Source organism: Gavialis gangeticus, unplaced genomic scaffold (assembly GCF_001723915.1).
Source record: "Gavialis gangeticus isolate Ggan-Ray unplaced genomic scaffold, GavGan_comp1, whole genome shotgun sequence".
Lineage (NCBI taxonomy): Eukaryota > Metazoa > Chordata > Crocodylia > Gavialidae > Gavialis > Gavialis gangeticus.
The window spans coordinates 77,482,511-77,508,248 of NW_017729025.1; the positions used below are offsets into that span (position 1 = coordinate 77,482,511).

The following is a 25,738-nucleotide window of genomic DNA, read 5'->3' on the forward strand; positions in this document are numbered from 1 at the left end:
GAGAGTAATGAGCGCCAGTGAGACAAGCACTGGAGTTTATTGCTTTGCCTTAATAGCACATGTAGACATGCCTACTGAGTAAGGAAAATACTTGTGCTCTAAAACAGAACCAATTCAGACTTCCCAAATCCTTTAATTCATTACACAGTCATTCCTCTCCCTTCCACAATTTGTGTTTGGATATATTTAATATACCAGAATTAATTTATGAAGCTCACTGTGTTTTCATTTCTTTATGTTGCATAACAGGTGTGTTGACATCTTGGAGTTATGTGAACAAGAAGATCTGATGATGTTCCACTACCACACTCTAAAACTCTATCGCTCAGTTTGTGCACTGGGTAACTCTAGAGTTGCTTATGCACTTTGCAGCCATGTGGACATCTCTCAGTTATTTTACACAATAGATAATCAGTATTTACCTGGACTTTTACGTTCTGGATTTTATGACTTGCTCATCAGTATTCATTTGGAACATGCCAAGCAAGCCAAGCTTATGATGAACAATGAATTTATCATTCCGATCACAGATGAAACCAGAACTATTAAATTATATCCAGATGAAACAAAAAAGCATGGATTACCTGGAGTGGGACTTAGCACTTGTTTGAAACCAGGTTATTATTTTTCAACTCCTTGTTTCATAGTGACCAGTGATGAGCACCTGAAGTCCAGTCCAGAAATACCACTTGACATACTCAAATCTAAGGCCATAAGCATGCTCACGGAGGCAGTACACTGTAGTGGTACTCATATCCGTGATCCTGTTGGAGGGCAAGTTGAGTTCCAGTTTGTTCCTGTGCTTAAACTTATAGGAACTTTGCTCATAATGGGAGTTTTTGATGATGATGATGTGAAGCAGATTTTACTCCTCATTGATCCCAATGTATTTGGTGAACACAAGGAAGAAACAGAAGAGAAAACAGAGAAGGAAGAAGTTACACAAATAGAAGAAAAAGCTGTAGAAGCTGGAGAAAAGGCAATTAAGGAAACAAAAGCTCCATTAAAAGGCTTATTGCAAACAAGATTACCTGAATCTGTTAAACTCCAGGTGACCTTTACCATCCTAAAGTAAATGTGTGTGTGTGTGTGTATGCATATTCATGTATGTGTTGTATTAAAGGAAGAAAGGTAGATTAATAGTCTCTAATGTTTAGCGCCAGCGGTTTGGGATTAAGGGCTCTCAAGTCCTAGTTCTGATTTGCTATATGATTTTGGTAAGTCATGTAATTTCTTGAGATGCCACCGTTTTGGCTACAGTATTTCTTCATAGTTGTATTAATACCTACCCAGTTCAAAATCTTGTTATGACAGAGCTTTAACATGTGTAAAGCTCTTTTGTGTATGTAGAAGGAAAAAATAGTAGACAAGTACAAAATAGTAGTCCTGATCATAGTAACAAAATACTTCTATACTTAAGTCAATTCTGTCTTAAAAATTAGTGTTGGTGAAGAAATAATCTTATTCTCATTTGTACTAAGAAAGCAGTGCCTGTAATAACCTACTGTACCCATTAAGCTCTTCCTTTTTATAGTTTATGGTATAGTTTCTCAGTTAAACTGATTAGCTTTTTTCTTTTTCTGTACTAGATGTGCCTGCTTCTCAATTATTTCTGTGACTGTGAGCTGCAACACAGGGTGGAATCTATTGTATCATTTGCAGACAATTATGTATCAAAGTTGCAGTATAATCAGAGATTCAGGTACAATGAACTGATGCAAGCTTTGAACATGTCTGCAGCTTTGACTGCCAAGAAGACAAAGGAATTTCGTTCTCCTGCTCAAGAACAGGTAAAAATAAAGGATTTTTTTTTGTTTGTTTAAATGTGATTAGTAAGGAGAGCAAGGGTAGAAATGTCTAAAATATATACTAGCACTGGGACTGTGGCGGAAATTAGATGTCATTTGAAATATAGATTGTAAGACTGCCACAAGATATTACATGAGTGCCAGAATTCAAGCTTCTAAATCCATCTGTAGCAACCTAGATAAAGTTTGTCAGAGTATTTTAAAGGTGGTGAATTAACGGGAACTGAAGGCACTACGCATTTTTAAAAATGAGGCTTCTTTTATATAAATGTCTATATAAAAAGCATGTCTTCATAATGACCCAAGTTATTTGCTTCATAGCTTGTGTGTACAAAACTGGTCATTAAAGATACATTGACATGTCTAATGTCTGCTAGGATGTCCTACAGCTACCTTTCTGAATGTTTGTTTCTCTAGTATAAGAAACTATTTGCTTTTTTAGAGACAGATGGTTAAGGTTTCCTGTGAAACTTATCTTAACTGTTAATCTATATCTGAATATTTAAAAAATCATAAATAAAATCTACAAACTATTTTTACTTTAATATTGCTATACAGACATATTCAGTTATTTGCTAAAAGCTTGTATTACCTAGTTCTTCTAAATACCAAGTTCCTGTACCAGTCTGTAATATTAGTAGCTACCAATAGTAAGATATTTCTATTTTGATGTTATACATAGCTGTCTTGGACCTCTTCTGTCTTCTAAATTTCTGGGTTTGTTTTTATCCTTAATAGATTAATATGTTGCTAAATTTTCAACTGGGAGAGGACTGCCCCTGCCCAGAAGAGATTAGAGAAGAGTTGTATGAATTTCACGATGATCTCCTAATACACTGTGGTGAGTGGCAAACATTTGTTTTTTACTTAAGGAACATGACAGGATTTTATTCTGATTTTTTTCTTATGGCAAGCAAAATACTGATGTAAATAACTTTGCTTTAGATGTGGCATATATCTGCTATCTGTGCCTTGAGGCCAGGGACAGATATTATATATAAGCCAGTTTAAGTGATCAAAAACTGGTTTAAACCTGTAACAGAACAGAGTTAGGGACAGATATTCAAAAAGCCTGAACCTGAATTGATTCAATCTTTACAGGTTAGTTTAACCTGGCTAGGCTAAACCAGTTTGTAACCTCACAGGCATTCTCTCTGAACTGAGGAAATGCAGGCACATGCCTACAGTGGCTCAGGCTAGAAGCCGGGTGTGGGGGAGAGTACTAGAGCATCTCTCCTTTCCCTTCCAGTGCTGAGCTGAGAGTGGTGTGACCAGACCCTGGAAAGACACTCTGATTCGGGAGGGGTACCCCCTCCACTGCTCCTCACAAGCAGGGAGTTACACAGGGAGTCGAGAACAGATCATTTAGCACCCCATCAAAGCAGAACAAAAGCTTCTATCAAGAAGAGCTCCAGCTCTTCTTAAACAGCTTTTTCCAAAGGAGCAGAGGGACATTACCAAATTACTTGTTGATTAGCTCCAAAACACCCTAAGCAGACAATGTCCTGGCTGCCTTACACAGACACCTCTCAGCATTAGCTAGCATACCACATGCTGCCTACAGTCTGTGCTGTGGGAGAGGCAAGGGGGAGAATCCCTGCTTGAGCAGTGGGTGGTGAGCAGTGGGGGGACAGGGGGAAGCTATGTAGACACTGCTGTGCCTGTGATATCTGTCGGAGCTGCAGCCAGGGAGCAGAGAGACAGGGCCAGCCCTGTTGTGAAGCAAAGAGCCCCACCCAGGGCTGCAAAGCATCTGGGATGCTGCAAAACTCTGGTTTAAGTTAAACCAGCAAGGGGTCTGGGACAGACATGGTATAAACCGGTTTGAGCCAAACCAGTTAAGTCCAATACTACATTCAACCAGGTTTATCTCAAACCAGTTTCAGCCATTTTCAAATTGGTTTATGTGCACTGAATAGCTGAGCTAAGGACCGACATTACACACAAACCAGTTTAAGTGATCAGAAACTGGTTTAAACCTGTAACAGAACAGGCATTCATGGCACATAAACCAGTCTGAAAATGGCTGAAACCAGTTTGAGATAAACCTGGTTTAGTGTAGTATCAGACTTAACTGGTTTGGCTCAAACCGGTTTATACAGTGTCTGTCCCAGACCCTTTCCTAGTTTAAAATAAATCAGAGTCCCCCAGCATCCCAGCATGCTCTCTGGCTGGACAGAGCTCTCTGCTCCACTGCAGAGCTGGCCCCTCCCGTCTGCAGCTTCACTGGAGCTCGGCTGTTTCTGCAGACATCTGCCTGGCTTCTGCTCCCCTCTCCCCTCCCCACTCTGTGCTAAGCAGTCATTCCCCCATCCCTCACAGACACCTCAGCATTATCTAGCAGACCACATGCTGGCTACAGTCTGTGCTGTGGGACATGAGGGAGGCAGACAGGCTTTTTGGAGCTATTCAACACATAGCTTTATGTCCTTCCTTGGAAAAGCTGTTTAAGAGCTGTTTGTTCCCCACCTCACCCTTACCATTCCCTGCTAAGCAAGAATTCCCCCCTCCCCTCTGCCTTGTGGAGAAGGTATCTGTGTATTAGCTAGCTGACCACATGCTGGGTTTGTGCTGAATCAAGAGGCAGAATCAACAGGTAGCTGGTAATGTCCCTCTGTTTTCTTAATGGACCAATAAACACTGAGATGGGGTGACACTGTTTTCAGCCCTCCCACCCCTGGCTTGTTTGCCTGTCCATTTGCTGCAGACAGTATACAAAGCAGGGAGGGGGATTGAAAAGCTCTGTATTGGCAACAGATGTACGCACTGCCCACACACACTTTGCTTCAGTGCTAACAACACTGGAAACACTCCCGCCCCTTGAGCAGCAAACTGGGAGAAGCCTGGGACTGCAGGCCTGAATTTCCTCAATCCAGAGGAATTGTCTGTATGGTTGGAAACCGGTTCAGCCTAGCCAGGTTAGACTAACCTGCAAAGGTTAAATCAATTCAGGATCAGGCTTTTTGAATGTCTGTCCCTAGCCACCATGTCTAAGTACCAAAAAATATCTCAAATGTGTGCATAATTTTTATTTCTATATAACTTTCTAACTATTTTTATTGATGTGTTGTTTTAGATTAAAATAACAAACATTATCAAGATGAGAAGCTCTGGACACCCTAAAATCAGACTTGGCAAGAGATAATTACAGCTGGCATACTGTGAAGGTTTCTTCCTTCTATTTAAGTCCACCTGGCTTCTCTGATTTAGAGTTGAGAGCAGCTGGACAAAATTACAGTCCTAGTATCATGGTTCAAGGACTAGGTGAGGGTTTAGAACACTGAATCCAAATTCCATCATTTGTCCATTTGTCATTTTAGAGTCAAGTATAATATGAACTCTTCTGCTGGTGAATCTTTCACTATCCATTAGGGAAAGGATTTGAATTAAGAAGATTTTGACCCTGCTTCAGCCTAAAGCCTTAAGATTAAGTTTCCAACATCCCAAGGGGTACTGCCTACCTCCCATCTCTTGGATTTATCACCACTCTCCCTTCTTTGGGCTTCCCTGTCACTTCCACAACCAGTAACTAAAACACACAGTAGTTTATAGTCTTTATAGTCTTTCCTTCATATTTTGCTAATTCTGGTCCTACTAGACCTCTCTTCTGCTGTCCAGACCTTCCTCTTATTCCTTTTAGGAGGCTGAGCATAACCCTTAATTGATTATCTGAGTGAATCTGATAGCCATAGGTCCTAGTTTCCCTACTGCTCTGTCAACCCTGTCTCTGCTGCATATTCACAAACCTCACCTCTCACACAAATAAATCTGTATTGAATTAATTTTTTTCTGATTGCAAAATAAAAAATTTATAATGTTTGGACTTAGAAGTGTCCAAATAAAAGACACCTGTACAACCTTAATTCAATCCCCTTCTGCATACACATTATCACATAATCTTTATGACATGATAAAATACCACTTTTTCCATAAGATTCTTCTTCATTCATGGCAGAAAATTGATTAGACCTAGGAATAAAACAGGATTGTACAGCGAGAGTGAGAGAGAATATTTTCTGGAGGTCTTGTGCTTCATTTGTTGAAGAAATAGAAAAATTTGTAATGAGTGATGCAGGAAACTGAAGAAAATAAAAGGATGATCTTATGCTTCTCATCTTGAATCTTTTTGCCCCCTATCTCCAACTTTCAGTCTTCTCTAACCTACCTATGGCTCTTTGTTCAGACCCCATTCTTTTTGCCTCCCAAATTCTAATCTCCACTCCTCAATTTTCTCATCCAGCTGTCTTATAGTAGCAGGCAACCACTGATCCCTCTGGATCATGGTATATGCATGAGGGTCACAAGGTCCTTTGAAATGTACACCTAGGTGGCAATATGGAGAAATGCAGGCTGCCCAGACCTTCCATCCCCACTTTAAACTATTGAGACAGAATCCAAAGTCTAGATCAAGCCCAGACGTTTGGTGCCTCTATGACTGTAGTTATATGCACATCTGGAAATCGAACTTTGGCACCCCGCATGGCAGACAAGTATTCTACTACTGAATCGCAACAGTTGGTAGTTGTCAAGTAAGAACATAAGAATTTCTCTACTGAGTGAGACCAAAGAACTTTCTAGCCCAGTATCCTGGCCTTGATAGTGGCAAGTATCTGCTTCAGAGGAAGAGTATAAAGAACAGGGTATGAGTAGAGTGATCCATCCCATCTCATACCTTCCTAGTCGCTAGCCATAATTTTTATCCTTAACAGTTGTGTTTAATAGCCCCTGATGGATCTTTACTCTGTACATTTGTAAACCTGCTTATGTTATTGGCTAACGTCCTGTGCCAGTGAGCGTCACAAATGTATTATGCATTGTGTAAAGCAGAAGGTAAGGCAAAGTGGCACCTTAGAGAGACTAACTCTAAGTTAGTTCAGAGGGGCATGACTTTTCATAGGCAGCAACCAAAGCGGATTGTTGCCTATTTCAGTTGTTGCCTATGAAATTTCATGCCTCTCTGAACTAATTAATCCTTACGGTGCTATCCCAACTTACCTTCTGCTTACCTTTAGACTAATGTAGCTAACCGTCTCTCTGTGAATTATTGAATAAGTACTTTTTGTTTGTTTTAAACTTACTGCTTGGTATCTCTTACCTATTGTATTATAAAGTATAGTAAATAGCATTTCCCTACTCAGTTTTTCTATACCTTTGATGATTTTATAGACCTCTATCACAACTTCCCTCAATAGCATAGCTAATGTGGGCAAGCAAGGCACCAGCCCTGGCCACTGACTTAGAGGGGGCACCAGAATGCCCTCCCCGCCCGATGCTTTGGTACAGCAGACAATGCCCCATACCACCCAGCCATAGAGGCTGGGCAGCTCTGTGCCCACTGGTGTGTGGGAGAGAGGGGTCAAACAGAATGGTACCACCCTGTGAGATTTTTGCGCAGCTCGTACCACAGTAGCGTATTATTGGAGGAGGGGAGTGATAGGGGCACTAGGAGCAGCCTCCAGGAAATATCTATCATAGGACAGCTGCCTCTAAGGGATAGAGTGCCCATACACCACCATGGGGTCCCCAGGGGCTGCCCCTGGTGCCTTGTTCACCTACTTCTGTTACTCTAGTGGATGAGGAGCTACATCTCCCATGGCAAGAATATTGGGTGGGTGGAGGTGGGCCTGTTCCGCTAGACCCCTTACCTGCATATACTTCTGGGAGCAGGGCTGCTTGGCTTCAGTGGCTGGGTACTGTAGGGCTGTGCCTGCCATAGCAAAGATCCTTGGGAGGGAGGGGCCTTCCGGTGCCTCCCTGATGTATGTAATGAGCCTGCTCCTCAGCCACAGCAAGAGCCGCCGACAGAGTGCGGAAAGAGCAGATGAGACCTCCTCCAACCCTCCCCTGCTCTTCAGTGGTCAACATTCTGCCCAGGGCACTGCAGGAGCTCACTACGCCTCTGCCCTCAGTCTTCTTGCTTCCAAGCTGAAGATACCTAGCTTTTTCAGTTTTTCCTCGTATGGAAATATTCTGTGCTCCAGATCATATGTTGTGCTTCTCTGTACCTTTTCTAGTTCTAGGGTATCCTTTCTGAGATGGAATGACTAGAAGCACATACAGTATTCAGGAGGTGGGCTCACCATGGATTTATATAATGACAAAATGATGTTTTTCCTCTTGCTTTTAGTTCCTTTCCTAATGGTCCATAACGTTTTATTTGCATTTTGACCACTGTTGCATACTGAGCTGATGCTTTTAAAGAACTGTCCACGATAATTCCAGGGTTTCTTTTCTGACTGGCAACATCTCATTCAGAACCCATAACTGTATAGTTAGGATAGTTTTTTTACTGTGGGCATTAAGTTGCATTAACTAGTATTACATTTAATCTTATACTTTATTGCCCACTCACTCACATTTGTGAGATCTTTCATAGGGATAGCAAAGGTCACATCCCTGACACAGATATCACCCTCCTACCTTTCCAAATTTTCAGTCCCTGCTCGAAAGACCAAACAGCACACTACCAGCATTTGGCAGCTTGGGCAAAACATGTTTTCCCAGACTTCTTCAAAGAACTAGATGGAAATTTTAAGGTCAGCCTGAAGCAGGCACTCAACATATAAAATGTTACCCCAGATGTCTAAAGTCTGTCAAAGGTTTAAGCAAATGAAAACAGGATCTCATAATTGGAAGTGTCTGGCAACTTTAATAATAAGAGTTACTAGCTCTCCTGCCTTTATTCCTGTAAGGAGTTAAGTTAGCTATCCAATAATTCAAATCCAGAAAAACATCCCCTTTCTGCTGTCACTACTATCGAACAATAGATAGTTTTTGTTCTTCTTTGCCATGATCTAGAATTGTTTAAAAATATGGTATAAAGTAGCATGATAAATTGCTGTCAATCTGTCATCAAATGTCATCTCTTCAGGTGCCTCTTACCTCACAGATTTGTTATAGAAAGCTTTTACCATCAGTATGACATTTATGAAGATAATGCATTAGGGTTTTTAAATTCAGATAATATAATTTTGAGTGATAAATGTCTTTACTGAATACTGCAGTGTGTGATGTGTTTTAGTTTCAGGCTGCCGATTGTGCCTTATGTTCTGCAGCTCAAGATAATGAGAGAGATTTAATCAAATATGGCCTTTGTGACATAATTAATTATCTTTCTAAAATAATACCTATACTGCTGTACTAAAGAAAAAGACATAGAAGTCTTGTGTATTTGGATATATAAGTAATATATTTATATTTAATAGACAGATTGATAGAAAATGATAAACATATCTGGGACATACATAGTATATAAACACTGTAAAAAAGGTACTTTTCTGTTTTGAAGGGTAATGCTATAGCTGACATTCATGAAATCATGTTTTTTCCATATTTTTCTTTATGGAATTCGCTATTTGCAAAACTCTCGCAAACATTGCTTGAAATCTGTAAACATTGTATGATGGATATTGTTGAATTATTTAATATTTAAATATTTATTGAAGGATTTCATCTTAAAGGTATAAGGTTTATTTATAAGTAATTTTATTACCTGTTAGGCATTCCACTAGAAGAAGAGGAAGAAGAGGAGGAAGATGGCTCATGGACTGGTAAACTTCGCTCATTGCTGTATAAAATCAAAGGTCCACCAACAGCAGAAAAAGAAGAACCTAGAGGAGAAGAAGAAGAGAAATCTCCCAGTAAGTCTTTTATATATAGTACATGTAAGTATATATATATATGGTACTGCACATATTTTGAAATAAGCATTACAATGGTAAAATAATGTGGCTAGAAGGCATTTGTATATTACATTTCTTTCCCTTTTCTTTGCTAACTTAAGTAAAGTAGCAACAGTTTGAGTTTGGGCCATTACGTTTCTCATTTTATCAGAATAAATGAGCACTGTTTAACCCTATTTTTTATTTCCCATTATTCTCGCATTTCATTTCACCTACAGTTACTATGCGGTTCAGGGTTTTATTGAGTACAAAGTTAAAGCACTTCTGTAGCAAAAGGGATAAAAAGAACTAGGATGAGATAACTTTTAGCAATCTTTGCATAGACTTAGCCACAGCAGATTATTCTGGATAAGTTTTCAGTAAGGGTCTACTTACCTTGCAGTTACTTATTGCCTGTTGATGTCACTGAATCACTCACATGAGTGATACACAGGGACAGTTGTCACATAACTGAGCCTTAAATGATTTTATATACTTATGGTGATTATGTTATAGACTATTTTTAAATAACTGTTTGCTACCTTATTGAATAAAGCATACAGTCATATTTATCTTTAATATGTAGGTTTTTGTTCTTTGAGAAGGTGATATATTTCCTTAAGGCATTTGCATGACATTTGGACTACTAAATTGTATTCCTACTAAAGCAGGGATACCATTGTTGAATACTCTGTCAGTTTTGCACTTCAGTACAAGTTCAGTGTTTATAGCTTTGGCCTAAGGTGAAAGAATAATGTTCCTGTATTTAATATAGCAGTCTTTCATCCCATACCTTGCTTCTATAAATCTTTAACACAAGCCCCAAAACCAGAAACCAGAGCAAAACACTGTCCAGATATGATCAGTTTGTCTGAAAACTTTACTCCATGGTTCATCAGTCTTGTTGCCCTTTTCACTGACCTTTCATCTTATTGAAAATATACATGGGGAAAAGAACTGACACCATTTATCACCAAAATTATTTAACAGTCATTTTTCTCTCTAGTACAGTATTCTAGTAACAATCACAGAGGCATATGAGTAGGATATCCTTATAACTTCGCAGAATTAAGCTCTGCTGTGAAGTTTTCTCCCTATAAAGCTTTTTGCAAATAAGAAGTCAATTTTTAAAAGGCATGCATATGTACTGGGAACTTAAAAGGACAAGAGTAGAGGCAACATAATGTACCCACAGAGCAGCATCTTCACAGTCTGAAATAATTCATTACATCATTAAAATAATTCCTTTGCTAAAAAGGATTGAGCCAAGTGATTATAGCATAGCAGCTGGAAGGGAGAGACACTATTAAAGGGACATCAATAGGGAAGACAAGTGAGGTATGCATATCCCACTCACTTTCCCTAGTGATAATTTATGCAGTCTAATACACTATGCATAGAATCTAGTGTGTGCATTTAGGATAGAATTAGCTGTACATTCATGGAAGAAGAGTGGAGAATATCCTAAGGAGACTGGAGAAAATGCATGCTGCTTACATTTTGTTTTTGTAAAAATTTAACTTCAGAAAGGGAAATTTTATAGAATATTTGTGGGTTTTTCTCTTAATACTTCAATGGTCTATGAGGGGAAGAGAATGCCTGGAAGCGAGAGGTCACATGCTTTATTCATGAGTGGGTCAAGACCGTAGACAGCTTGTAATGGCACTGACATACTTTCTCTATTTTTAGGTTATAGGGACAGGTCATGTTCTACTTTTTGGTTATTTTTAAAAATGTGTTATAAGGAACTGAGAAGAACAGTGGCGACTACTAAAAAGTGAAATCCCTGAGTAGAGATATTTGTAAGACTATGCAAGATATCAAGATATATAAAAGTAGTTTTACCACACACTGCTGCTGCTAGGTCTAGCTGTAACCTAAAGGTTATTGCTAGAGGCTGTACAAGTGCACATAACGTGACAGTCTCTGTCCTTGAAGACTGACACTAAAAGACAAGACTAAAACAGGTGAACAAGACAAACAAATGATTTAAGGTGTGCAGTTATCAAGGACTGGACTATAGTAGTGGCAATATAGGCAGTGTTGGACGATTGGTTCTTTGCAGTCTTGTGCTGGAACAAACAGTAAGATTTAGACATCAGCTGGGTCAGTGGGTAGAAAAAGGAGAGGTAAGGAAAGGTTTGGGTACTAAAAAATGGTATTTATTTGTGCATTCTAAATTTTACTTGGCAGCTGGACATCCTCAAAAATGGGTACATGGGCAATTTCAACACAATTTCAGTAGTTTTTTCAACCATGTCATAATAACAAAAGTGTCATTTTTATTATCACATCACCAGGTTTAATCTAATATTAATCCAATGTTATATTAAGCATTTCCATCCTACCCCAATATTTCAAGCTGACAGTGCTTTTTCTTCCTCATATTGTCAAATAGCAGGCATGTTCCTAGCATAGATTTAGTTGGATTTTAACCACAGGTATGCAAGTGCTATAGGTGAAGCTGATAAAAACTTTTAAAGCTTTGGCTGTAGATAATGTGAGAGGCGTGTGTGCACAACACTTTAAAGTGAGCTAAATGTTTTTGCACCACTTTAACGGTGTTGGTGTTTGCACACATCAACAGCATATTGGGCATTAATTCTAGCCACTGTAGGAAATTCAGCGGTGTAATGCGCCTTAAATGACTTGGGGCACAGCAGACTAAAACTCCTGGGGCCCATACAGCCACAGAGCGAAGCACTGGGCTCTGTGCAGCTCCATGGCTCTGCAGGAAGCCATTCAGGCAGCCTGGCAGCAGCCCAGGAAACCAGGCTCCACCCAAGAAAAGCTGTGAGCCTGTTTTGTTTTGTTTTTCACCCCTTGGAGCCTTTCTGCCTGCCTGAGCTGTGTGGGAGCACGGTGCTTCCCTTCATGGCACCGTTGCCCCCCAGGACCATCTAAGCCAGGTGCCTGCAAGCAGGTGCCACCTGTGGGGGGGGGCACCACTGCCATGGAGGGAAACACCAGCTCCACTCCCCCACAGCCCAGGGACCGCTGCGCCCACCAGCAGCCTGCCCTCCACTCCTCACCAGAGAGGCAGGTAAGTCAGTGGGGTGTGTGCATGACACAGCGGTTTAATCAGCCCTAAATTGAAGCAGTGTTTTTTAAAACCCACTGCTTCAATTTAAGGCCTCTTTTTCATCTACACACACCCAAAGATTTTGGAAATTGTAAGACTTTGAAATATGTATTATGGCACTGAAGATTTTAAAACATTGAGAATTTGTATAGAAAATCTGTAAATAAGAAAAATTATTTACACAGCACACTTTGGAGGGAATTAAGAATCTCTGTCTTGTTCCTTAGTTTGGAAGACTTTGTAATATATCTGTAGCTTAATCTTGAGGGACAGATTTGTGGAAATCAAGACAATTCTTTGATTCTGGAAATTAATCTTATTGTAATTGGTGACTTTCAGCCCCACTTGGTAAGAGTATTTCAAAGTCATCAGTAAAGATGTAGTATGTGTTTGCTCAGCGAAGTATACCTGCAGTATGTCCCTTCCACTGTATAAGAAGCTATCGAAGTAAAAGAACCCATTCTTTTAGAAGCTTTAAAATGGATGAAAAAGTCATGGCTCAGGATCAAATCCTTTCTGGTATGACAAACTCATCTAGGCACCTTCTTATCTAGCTTTGATGGAATCAGCCAGAACACACTTCAGTATTCTCCAGGATTTCAGGTTTGTAATAAATAAAATAAAAGCACAGCTCTCTACAAACAGCTAAAAAAACTCACTTCTCAGTGAAAATCAACATAGATGTATTGAGCAGAGCTTATTCTGTTTCTTCCTTCAGAAAAAATATTCCCCAAAAGACATGACCACAATTTTCTGATCTACTGGAATAGTTTGTACTACTTTTTAAGATCACATAGTCAAGCAAGCTAATGGGTACAACTATGTATTAGACTAATACCGCAATTCTTCCTTTAGTTTTGGAACCTCACTTCAGACACTGTTCAAGCAAAAAAAAAAAAAAAAAAGCTACTGTTACATTTACATATTTATCAGAATAGCCAATGTTGAACAGCATTTGGGAAACCAGTCAAAAACAGCAGGACAACAGAATACAAGCCTCCCGGAAAAGATAACAACCAAGCTGGCACTACAAAATGTCAAGGTATCATGTACTAATCCAGACTGACAGCACCACAGCCATAATCTATGCAAATATGCAGAGTGGCCTGAAGTGTTTGGCTCTTCCTCAGAAGTCAATGAAGATGTTATTCTGAGCACAGAGATAAATGGCATCATTCAAGGCCATTGGCAGAAGTATCCCTTTACTTGAAGGAAATCTGATTAAACAAGAAAACAGCCTATTTATTATTATTGGCATCACAGTGACATGTGAAGAACCCCAGTATCTGCTATCAAAACTGTCATTCTCTAAGAGAGAGTTCTTCTCATAAGCAAGACATTTAGAGTCCCATAGATAGGTGAAGCAAGCTATAATGCTTTGTTTCAGGTTGTGGGGTGAAAAAATCATTGTTTATATATTTGATCTCAGCCTGAATAGGAATGAAAACTCTTTTTTTCTTTTTAATTAACTGGATGGAAATTATGAAAGAACGATTTTTTCCAAAATTGTGTTTCTGAAACAAAAGATATACCCCAAGAAACACCACTGCTGTATGGATCTAGCATTCTTGTTAGTTCAGCTTTTAGAGTTGGCAAGTCAGGGGATCCAGGTGGCTTGGGAGTCTGGAAAGCCTGTGGTCCCTGTCCCTGAGCTGCATATCTGGTAAAGTTGCCTTGGGAAATACAAACCTCAGGAACCTGTCCAAGGATTACAGACTCCAAGTCCCAATCCCTGAGTGCTGCAATTCGTTAGGACTCATAAGATTTCCAGGCTCTCTGTAGCAGAATAGTGAGCAAAGACTTGGTTGGAGTTGCAGCTGCTATAGCTCTCCAACTCTGTTATGGGGTAGGGAATCTGGTAGCCCCAGTGCCACAGATCCTAATTATTGAGGTTCCCAGACCAAGAGAATTCTGCCAGGCAGGGATGCCCTGAACTGATAATGAATCACTGGCAGCTGAACTTGACATATTTAGCAATTTTGCTACTGCAACGGTGAAACTAAAAAAATACCAGTTTCAGAAAGCAGGAATCCAGGGAGACCTGAGACTACTGGGAGGCCAACAGCTGACCAGGAATCCTACAAAACCCAGCCTTTGATTCACCCAAAGTTTATCAAACCTAACATGTTTTGGGGTAACTCTTTTGAGTTCAATAAATCAACACTCTTTGGTGAAACTCTTGTCTGAAAATTTCCAATCAAAATTACAGCCAGACCTTTCCAACACAAGAAGACATAAACAGTTAAAACACTACATCTCAAATTTTAAAAACCCACTAAAAAACTCTCAGACTCTCTCAAGCCTCAAAGTTGGAAAGTGCGAAAGGCTCAGAGGCAGCCAGAAGCAGTTGAAGTAGCCACAATAAAGGGAATTGGGACTGAAGAGTTTGCAAATTGGGCCAAATTCTTCTTCAATATAATTTAGTGAAATCCTTTGACTTGTATCAAGGAGGAATTTGGTCCAGTTTCTGAATGTTACACACCCCCAACAATATTGATTTTCTACACAACATGTAGTCACATAATCATATAACTACTCAACAGTGTTGCACTTTGTAATCTTTTCATCAAACAAAACACAACTGAGGACAGTAAGAGAGCACAATTTTTCTTACTTTTATTTCTCTGGGGTGGTAATCAGTAGAAAAGCTGAAGTGACCTGCTCAAACCTGAAAAAAGAAATGTGTTTACTGCTAACCCCAGTAGCTGTCAATCTTCATCAGAACAGCAAGACAAAACTGAAGGCTCTCAAAGACAATCAGATCCTCAATCAAGGTTCCCTTCATGCTGCGTCTATGTGCTGATGGCTTTTTATTGATTAAAATTAAGTTAACCAGCTCCTTGCTGTCTTATGTACCTGGTATGTGCAGCAAAACCATTCCACAAAAATGACATAACCGGTATGTGAGGGTGATTTTAAATACTACTTCATCATTATGTTGCGACCCACAGTATGTGCTTGAAAAAAATCAACAAAAAATGGTAAGTAAAAACCAAGCTAACAATTGTCCACTTTAATGCCTTTTGTAAACCATTCATTTATTTTATCATTATAGTGTTAACGCTACCAAAAGGCATTAAATAAGTACATTAAATGATTTTTGGAACATCTTGCTTTGTAGTATAGAAAAAATACTGCCTCAACTCTCCTTGTTCATCCATCAGTATTTTAACTATAGTCCACGGATGAATTTATATTGGAGTAGGCAGGCAACTAATTAACATACTGAGGTGAAACGAGTACTCAAGAACCATAAAGTTTAGCCAGGTAACCTAAGGGCACTTTTACACATGCTCAGGGGATGGGGAGGGCTGCACATTAATTAGAGTGTCTCTGAGAGTAGCTGTAATTAAAGTACCACAGTATCTCATGTAAATGAATATCTCATATCCCTGCACTTAAAAACAGCAGTGGGGGCGCTTGAACTGAAGCTCATTTGATGAGCTTTAGTTCAAGTACCCTGCCACCATTTTTAAGAGCATGGACACTGATACATGAGATGCAGGAGGCTGCTGGAGTACGGTAATTACCACCAGTTAAAGCTTAGACTGAATATCTGCTGGGCTTTCTGAGAGTTTGAACAAAATAAACACATGCACAGGGATATATTAAACCAGATGTAAGTATATTCTTAGAAATAATAGAATACAAGGTATAAAACAGGATAGAACAGTAAAAGTTATATTAATATAGTAACAAATTGCCCATCAAGAATGATGAGGGGTGAAGGTAGGCAGGGATGGAGTGCTGCCACCCATCACTCCTTGCCACCGCCACTTCCCAGGAGTGTGGGGGGGAGCTTGCACATGACAGCTACCACTACCACCCCCCTGCCAGCTCCGTGTCTGGTCCTCCACCCCCCACCCCCCGTATCCAGTCCCACACTCCCACCCACTGCTCCACACTGTCCACCACTCCATCTGGCCATGCACGTCTCCCCCTCTCTGTCAAGAATGAGTGGGGGGATGGAGTGGGAGGCGGAAGCTTGCACTTGGCAGCCACTGCTGCCATCCACCACCTCACGCTGCTGCTGTTCTGTGTCTGGCCACATGCCACTCCCCTTGCTTCGCATCTAGCCCCATGCCCCCTCCACCCCTGCTCTGCTTCCAGTCTTGCTCTGCCCATCCACCCCCTGCTCCACCTCCGCCTGGCCTGCTCCACTGGAGCCACGCCCCACACATCATTCTTGATGCAGCACAGGCTGGAGTCACACCCCACTGGGAGCTACACCCCCCCAAGAGTGTTACGGACAGACAGATGAACTAAGCCCTTTATATATATATATATAGTATACCAGAGTCGTACAGCAACCTTCAGTCTAGGAACACAGAGATAGCAAGTTGATGTTGCTTCAAACCCCTGGTCACTGGCCCACAAACTCACAATCCCTCTCTCATGCAAAACAATCTCCTCTTTCTCAAATGGTCAACTATTACAGAGCTTGCATACACCGAGCCTTTTTGTAGTCAGACATTGAACCACTTGGGTAAATGCTTCACTGAGACTATCAGGCAAATACACACTACCCTTCTGGCCTTCCAGGTCCTTAATTTCACTTTCTCTGAGCTTCTCCAACCAAAAGCAGAGACTAAGTAATTTGGCCCAGTATCAGGGTTAGGGTGATACTTTACCACAAACTATGATTCCTGCACCTCCAGGAATATCATGCAGAGAAATTACCAAGGGCTCAGTTAGAGAACTATGTTCAAGTTTGAGACTCTAAGAGGTCATCTCATTACCACCCAGGACATCAAGAGAATCAGCATACCACATGGATCAAAACCTCTCTCTTTGGAACAGAAAACACTCTGCTTCCTCAGCACACAAGCTAAACTCAGACTCTTATCAAATCATCCCCTCTTACTCATCCAATCATTTCATGCTCTGACCTGTTCATCATCAAGTTTTGTATCAAGCATACTCTCAGACCATATACTGTCCAATTAAATTCTCACTTACCTCATGCAATTTACAATTCCCATCATCAAAATTTGTATCAAACGCTTGTTTAGACCATGTCCTGTCCAATCAAATGCCTGTGCACATGCTACCACACTAATGCACACAACATCATACCTTGCACTCAACAGTCAACAGGTAGATACTAGCCACTATGCATGCTCCTCAGCAAAACTAGGTCACTTACGTCAGCAAAGGGTAAGAGTTCACTTTTGCTAGAATAGTCTTAACTGAGCTGATTACTACACGTATGCAGTAAAAGATCTTACACACTCAAACAGCAACTATAACAATTTTGGCAGGGGAGTTGTCTAGTGGACTACAAATTCCTCTCATCAACCTTATCTTGGTTACTGTCTCTTGCCTTTTTTGTCTTGTGTGTGCTGACAGAAAAGAAAACGTACTTGAATTCCTATCCCTGGAGTGCTGTGTGTCTTCATTTGCAAGATTGGTGACCAGCATGTTATACCATATAACAAATACAGGATTAGAGAGACCACACATAGGAACAGGAAAAGAGAAGAAAATAAAAGAGAGAGAGGAGGTCAGAGTGAGAAATTTACCCAATAAAATAAAAAATAATAAAGAAGAGAAAGAGAGAGTATACATGAGGGGGAGGAAGACTTCAGGAAGCAAAAAAGACTTGTGGGAAATATTTACTAAAAGAAAACAGTTGGAATTTTTGTGTCTTCATGTTACAGGTATACATTTAGAATTAGGCTTATAGAAATATCATCAGAAATAGAGACATATATATTTTGAAAAGAGGGTCTTTAATAAAAACAACCGTGATGTGACCTGTAAATACATTTAATAATTGCAAGAGAAGACATTCAGCTAGTGCAAACGTAAAACTTACTTTACATTTGTTTTTTCATGGCATCTGTTATTGCTATAGCTGGCTGATTCCCACTTTTTGACACAACTCAGCATGCTGGCACTATCACATCTACTACCCATGGAACCCTGGTAGAGCACACAGTTGACTTACATAATCAAATCATGGAAAGGCAAGTTGTACCACAAGCAATCCTAGAGGTTATTGAGACTATGCTTCTAGTTATCTCCCTTGTAACAAAGGGAGGAAATTTACTACCTAAACTTTCCCTCTAACAATGAACCTCAAGAGCAGGTTCCTAACCCAGTTCCCCATCCCTACTTGGGGCTCAACAATCATTTACCCTTGCTAGCAGGATATGGTAGCTAATATGAGCCAGCAGCACTGTGCATTTCACCAGAGGGTGAGCCATAAGCATTAGTCAAGACAACTTTAAAAACAGGAAAATCTTTGTTGTTGTTCTAAATGTAAAAGTCTCCTTAGGGGTCCAGGGTCTGGTTTCTCCCACAAGCTGTGTGCAATTATGTATCCATTTTGTATATTGTATTATAAGCAAAGTTGTAAAGTACTTGACAGCTTTATTCAACAGGAATTTTAATATACAGCTCATTTCTGTGAAGTTTTTGTGAATTTTAATGTACAGCTCAGTTCTGTGAAGTTTCATTTTTTTAACAAGATAACCATGATTACAGTCAATTTTTAAGTGGATCAGGATGATGGATAAATTTACAGCTCTCCTCCCTTTTGGTAGGTCTTAATCTCCCATCAATCAAGCTTCTTTTCTTCTGCTAATTGTTTGTCTAATACCCCTGGGAATTTCTCCCCTCTCCAGTCTCACAGCCCGATCCACTGTTTATAATCATCACTTTGCCTGCTTTTTTCCTCAAACCTAATAAAGAATGCCTTGCATTCTACAGCTTGTCTAACTTTATCCCCAAACATGTAGTTCTTCTTTTGTATGGCAAAATGGCATCCATATCTTTATCTTTCTGCGTTTTGGCATTTTTGTTGATTCAGGAGCTCTTGGCCATTGGAGACATTACCAGGGATCACTACATAGAAGTGCGTCTTGTCGATCCCCAGTCTTGCAGTTGATCAGATAAAAGATATCACCCACAAAAAAATCCTTGACTCCTGAGTAAATTTAGAAATGCAAAATGCCTGAAAGAGATCAAGAATTTCTTTTTTATAGAGCAGAGTAAGTCAACATGTTACATTTGAGGTTGTTCATACCAAAATGAACAAAAAGGACAGTTAATTTTTTTTAAAGGCTACAGTAAATATTCTGCATTATTTAAACAAATATAATACATTCATCATATGTAAAAACTAATATTTATAGGGACTTGAGACTAATCCATCTCTGTGTCTTATTCTTCAAAATAAATTAAATTTGAGTATAAATGATGTCTCAATTGTACTCACAATGAGGTATACATCATTAGTACAAGTACATGATTAGACTACTCCATAGTAGCATTTTTTCCACAAAGTAACCGTAGATGCTATTATTTGTAGGTATCCATTGATCCAGATATACATAAACAAAATTTCAGACCAATGATTCTGGGTAATTATTGTGTTTATATATATATATATATATATATATATATATTTTACACACATAAGTGACATATACCATGAATTGAAAAGAAAGGACCTAACTAAGGTTCTATCCAATAGATGTTTTGCACTCTGCCTTCACTAACTTGAACAAGAATGCCACAAAAAAGTAGATGATTGCTTGCTGGGTTTCAGGCCATATTTTTATTACAGTCTTTACACAGCTAAAAGGAAGAAAATTAACCATATTCCTGAATTAGAAATTTAGTAATAAAATAAACAGATTTGATTGAAGCCAGTTATCTTAACTGGTAAATGCACCTAGTGGTATTATCATAATACATGCTACAGAACATACAAATCACTTTTAGAGTCTCTAAGATATTGGGTTCTCAGAGAAACCATCCTGTTCCTAACCACAAATGAAGGCTCACTATAATTGGTCATTTCATTGTAATAGTCTGAAAAGCATTATTATTCTGTTGGTTGTAATTTAAGGAATAATGCAAGATACACTAATTATCTCTAAGTGACTGATGACTGCTTGCTGGAATTTACATAAAGACCCACAAGAGACAGAGTGAATATATGAAGAACTGCAGATATTACTAGTAGCTTCAAAGATAATCTACACTTGATAAACAAAATAACAGAAAATAAAAATATTCTTGTCATTGATCATTTCTTCATGTTAAATTCTATTACAAGGGCTACTTTAGTCTGCTTGCTACTCCTGGACCTGTCAGTTACTGGTGATAAGGTATGCCCTATCTCCTGAGGTTCTCTGTAGGGTTTTTGTTTCTTTGTTTGTTGTTTGTCGGCATAAAGATAGAAAGTAGTCAGCCATGTAGGTCTAAAATCAAGCAAAATGTAGGGCATGGTAGCATCTCAGAGCACTTGTACATGTGAGGAGGGTTTAGTCCTTCAAGGTTGCATTCTATGCCCCCTAAATTGAAACAATATGTTTTTAAATGAAACAGTGGGTTTTATTTTTCCATCACTGTTTACATGTCATTGTCCTGGTGGATGCAGGTGCCTGCTGAAGGCAGAAGTGGCAAGGAGCCTGATCCTATTATTTTAATTCAGCAGAGCCTACCTGCCTCTCCTGCAGCCGGGGGATGAGCTGCTGGCAGGCCAAGCAGCCCTTGAGCTGTGGGGGTCCTGGTCCTGGTCCTTCCCTTCATAGTGGTGACACCCCTCAGGGTGGGCCAGGCGGGGTGCTGCTCCAGCTCGGCGGTGCCCAATCCAACTCTTCCTGACCCTGCATGGGCTTCCAGTACCCCATGCATCATGCCCACCACCCTCTCTGGCATCCAGCATACCCAGCCACCTTCCTGCCACCTCCCTGCACTGCCCCAGGGGCAAGCCAGCCTGTTCCCAGGTGGCCCCAGGTGTCCTGAAATCCACAGGCACCTGCTGAAGGCAGAATCCTATTTTTTTTTTGGTGGAGCCTGCCCCCTCACCCATTGCTGTGGGGCAAGCTGACAAATTAATGGCAACATTGCAAAGTAAACTACATCGGGATGTGTCTCAGTTTGTGATGATGCAAACTCATCTAAAACCCCCAAAACTCACGTACAGGTGAAGTGTGACGCCATTAAGCCACACAAGGGGAACATTTTGTCATGTGTACATGGTAATATGTCACAGTACAAGTGCCCTTAAAGACTAACTGGTTCAGAAAGACACAAGTTTTCATAGGCAACTTCTTATGATACTTATGGTACTTACGATAGCATCTGACAAAGTAGACTGTAGCTGGTGAAAAGTTATGCCTGTCTGTACTAATTAGCCTCTAATGAACGGAGCACACGTTTACCCTTTGGTGGGAAGGGTGAATCTTAGACAGGGTTCAACCATTTTTAAACCAGTCTGTGTGCGCCAAACCTGTCTTCTGTTATGGGTATAGACTGGTTTCTAGTCACTTATACTAGCAAAAGAGTAATGTCCGTATTTGGCCGAAGTTGCTGTACTGTCCTCCCATCTCCATAAATGTACCATACTCTGTATCACAGCACTTTTCTGAGAACAATTTCAAACTTTATTTTAAAATCTTGAAGTTTGGCTCTATAATATCTCTTGTGCAATTCCTAGGGATAGTCCAGGGCTGCTTTTGGTTTTTGGAAATACTGCCCCCTTAGCTTTGCTTTCTCTTCTGAAATGTTTTCAGTGGCTGGTGCTCCTTCAGGAATAGAGATAGGTTGAGAAAAGCCAAAGTGAAAAGAGAGATTGTGTTTGCCCTTTCTTAAGTAACCTGTTTGGAAGCCCAGCTGACTTTGTTGGTATATGGTGATTTTCAAAGCCCTTTCCAGTCAGGGTTGCCTCAGCCTCCCTTCTCTGGTGGAAGAAAGTAGTTAATCAAATGGGATCAGCCATGTCCAGTGTCAAGATGGAGCCCAGACCAGATGGGGCAGTCTGCCCCTTTCCCGGGGCAGAATAAAAGGACCGGCCAAGACTGAAAAAGAACTGTCTCAAAGCAAAACCTATCTGGCTTATGTGAATCTCATGCAGTAGGAGGGATAGCATCTGGGAGCCCATATTACTGTGCTCCTCAGGGTAATAGCTTTCTTGAGAGAATTGATAGAGACCCATGTGGACAACAGAGACAAAGAAGCTAACTGTCTTGGAATGCAGAGGGATAGCCAGGTTTATGAAATATTTTAGAAGCAATCTTTGAACCCAATTTAACTCCCCTCTCTAAAGCAGGATTCATAGATTATAGTCAGAAGGGACCCAATGGATCATCATGTCCAACCCCCTGCCCCTGCAGAAAAAAGGACCGAGGTCAGATGACCCCAGCCAGGTGATTGGCAAGCCTCCTCTTGAAGACCTCCAAGTTAGGCGACAGCACCACCTCTCTTGGAAGCCCATTCCAGACTCTGGCAACCCGTATTGTAAAAAAATTCTTCCTAATGTCTAACCTAAATCTACTCTCCACTAGTTTGCTTCCATTATTCCTATTACTCCTTGAGGCACTCTGGAAAACAGCGCATCCCCAATTCCCTGCTGTCCTCCCCTGATAAATTTAAAGGCAGCCACAAGGTCACTCCTCAGCCATCTTTTGTATAGGCTGAAGAGATCCAGATCTCTCAACCTCTCCTTGTAGGGTCTTTCACAGAGACCACTAATCATGCGGGTAGCCCTCCTCTGAACCCTTTTCAGATCCTCCGTGTCCTTCTTGAAGTGCAGCACCTGGAACTGGATGCAGTACTCCAACTGTGGCCTGACTAGTGCTGCATAGAAGGGGAGCATCACCTCCCTCAGTCTGTTGGTCACGCATCTGCTAATACACGACAAGGTGTGATTGGCTTTGTTGATGGCAGGTAAATGACATCGGCCTCTGCTCCTGTGTCAAGGCAGTGTGTGACCTGGTCATAAAAGGCTATATAAGTTTTGTCAGGCAGAATCTACCTGCAATGAACACGTGCTGGTTTCCATTCAGCATCATTTCCCCTGCTGGGCTTTCACAAATATACTCTTTGATGATTTTTTTTCTAGTATTTTCCCAGGGAGAGAGGTAAGACTGACTGGCCTAAACTTACCTGGCTCCTCCTTTCTCCCCTCCTTAAAAATGGGAACCACATTGGCCTTTTTCCAGTCCTCAGGGAACTGTCTGGAGCACCGTGAGAGCTCAAACAACTGTGCCAGTGGCTCAGCGATGACACTGGCCAATTCCTTCAGCACCCATGGATAGAGATCATCCAGGCACTTGTACCCATCCAGCCCTTCCAAGTGCTCTTTAACTAAGTCAGCACTAACCTTTGGCAGTCTGGTGCCTTTTGGACATCTATGTTCAAGGTGGGGAGATTGTCTTGGTCAGTATTAAGGAATACTGAAGCAAAAAACTCATTCAAGAGCTCTGCCTTTTTGTCTGTATCAACCACCAACTGACCTGATTTGTCCTGCAGGGGCCCTTAGCTACTCTGTGCCTTCTTTTTGCTTGCTATGTATCTGTAAAAGGTGTTTTTATTGTCCTTGATTGTTGTAGCCAGCCTAAGCTCCAGCCCTGCCTTGGCCTGCCTAACTGACTCCCTGCAGTAGCACACCAGGGTCGTGTATGCCTTCTTGGTGGCTGCGCCCTGCTTCCACTGCCTATATATCTCTTCCTTTGCCCCCAGTCTTTCCTGAAGCTCCCTGTTCAGCCAAGGGGTCTTTTTTATCCCCTTAGCCCCTTTCCTGCATAAGGGGATAGACTCCTTTTGTGCTACAAGGATCACTCCCTTGAGAAACTTCCAACCCTCTTGGACCCCCATTAGGCCAATGCTCTTGAGTTCAGCCACCTCACTAACTAGGTTCCTGAGTTTAGTAAAGTTGGCCCTTCTGAAGTCTAAAACTCTAGCATCACTGGATATTTTTGTCATCCTTCGCTGGATAGTGAACTCTACCAAGTGGTGGTCACTAGCACCCAGGTTACTGTGTACCCACAGGTCCCCCATGAGATCATCCCCTGCTGCTAGGACCAAGTCTAGCAGAGCACTACCCCTGGTGGGACTGGACACCATCTGGGTTAGGTGTGCACACAGTGTAAGAACCTCTTTGAGCAGCTTGTTTTGGCCGCCTGTTCCTCCTGGCTGATATCCAGGTAATTTAGGTCCCCCATGACCACTGTCTCTCTCACCTGTATGGCATCTGAAAGCTGCTTGGAGAATACCTCGTCTAGCTCATTGTCCTGGTGAGAAGGTCTGTAGTAGACCCCCACTACCAAGTCCTTCTCCCCAGTCCCCCTGGATCCTGACCCACAATGACTTGGTATTTCCCTCCTCCACTCCTGCCTTGATGACAGAAGATGTGTACTGTCCTTAACATAGAGAGATACACCCCCGCCTTTTCTCCCCACTCTGTCTCGTGTATATAACCTGTACCCCTCAATATCTACCACCCAGTCATGCACAGAATCCCACCATGTTTCAGTTAAGCCAACTAGGTCATACTGCATGCTAGCAAGCAGGAGTGCAAGTTCCTCCTGCTTGTTCCCCATACTCCTGGCATTTGTGGACTACAGAGAGGACTATAGAGAGTGTCTCAAGGAGCCAACAGATGAAAAACTAAATCTGTGTGGTTTCCTCCACTCATCCTGAGACTGCAGGAGGGGGAAAACCCTCAGTGGTAGGCTTCGCTGCTTCACCTTCCTGAAATACAGCATGGAAAATGAACACTACTGGCAAACTTCTCTGTTACACTCACAGAGTACAGCACGGCAAATAAAGGCAGGCTGCTAAAATGTTTAGAGGCCTAGAAAGCATGACTTGAAAGGAAAGGCTGAAAGGACTAGGGTTATTTAGTCTGGAAAAGGGAAGACTAATAGGGGGTGGATTTCATAACATCTTCAAATACCTGAAGAGTGATTATAGAGAGGGTGGAGATTGGTCTTTATCTATAGTTGTAGGGGACAAGACTAGGAGGAATGGCCTCAAGTTGCAGAAGAGGAAGTTTAGGTTGGAAATGAGGATGAACTTTCTGACTAGGAGGGTGTTCAAGCATTGTCAGGCTACCAAGAGAAGTTGTAGAATGTCCATCCTTGGAAAATTTCCAGAGCAGGGTGGACAGACATTTGGCTGGGATGGTTTAGTCAGGGATGATCCTACCTTGAGCAAGGGGTTGGACTAGATGAGCTTGTGACATCCCTCCCAGCCCTCCTTTCCTATAATCCTAATTCAAATGAACCAGGATCAAAAGCATCTGCTGATTTGTGTAGGCCTGCATTCACACAGTCCCCCAAATGGAATACTCCCTCCACTGGAGGAGAGGAATGGGAATATCAGCAGCCTAAATCAGAGTTGGGGAATGAAATATTGAAATATTTCAATAATACAGCCCCCCCCCCCCC

At 41.1% G+C, this 25,738-nt stretch overlaps 1 protein-coding gene across 1 annotated transcript in view; it reads left to right on the forward strand.

The window, feature by feature from the left end:
• Window positions 1-25,738, forward strand: part of RYR3 (ryanodine receptor 3) — a 666,405-nt gene that overhangs the window by 351,252 nt on the left and 289,415 nt on the right. Inside the window, exons 35-38 of the mRNA XM_019518966.1 lie at window positions 250-1,051; window positions 1,590-1,790; window positions 2,547-2,649; window positions 9,308-9,448. Of these exons, the coding sequence (XP_019374511.1) occupies window positions 250-1,051; window positions 1,590-1,790; window positions 2,547-2,649; window positions 9,308-9,448 (1,247 nt within the window). The remainder of the gene's footprint in view (window positions 1-249; window positions 1,052-1,589; window positions 1,791-2,546; window positions 2,650-9,307; window positions 9,449-25,738) is intronic.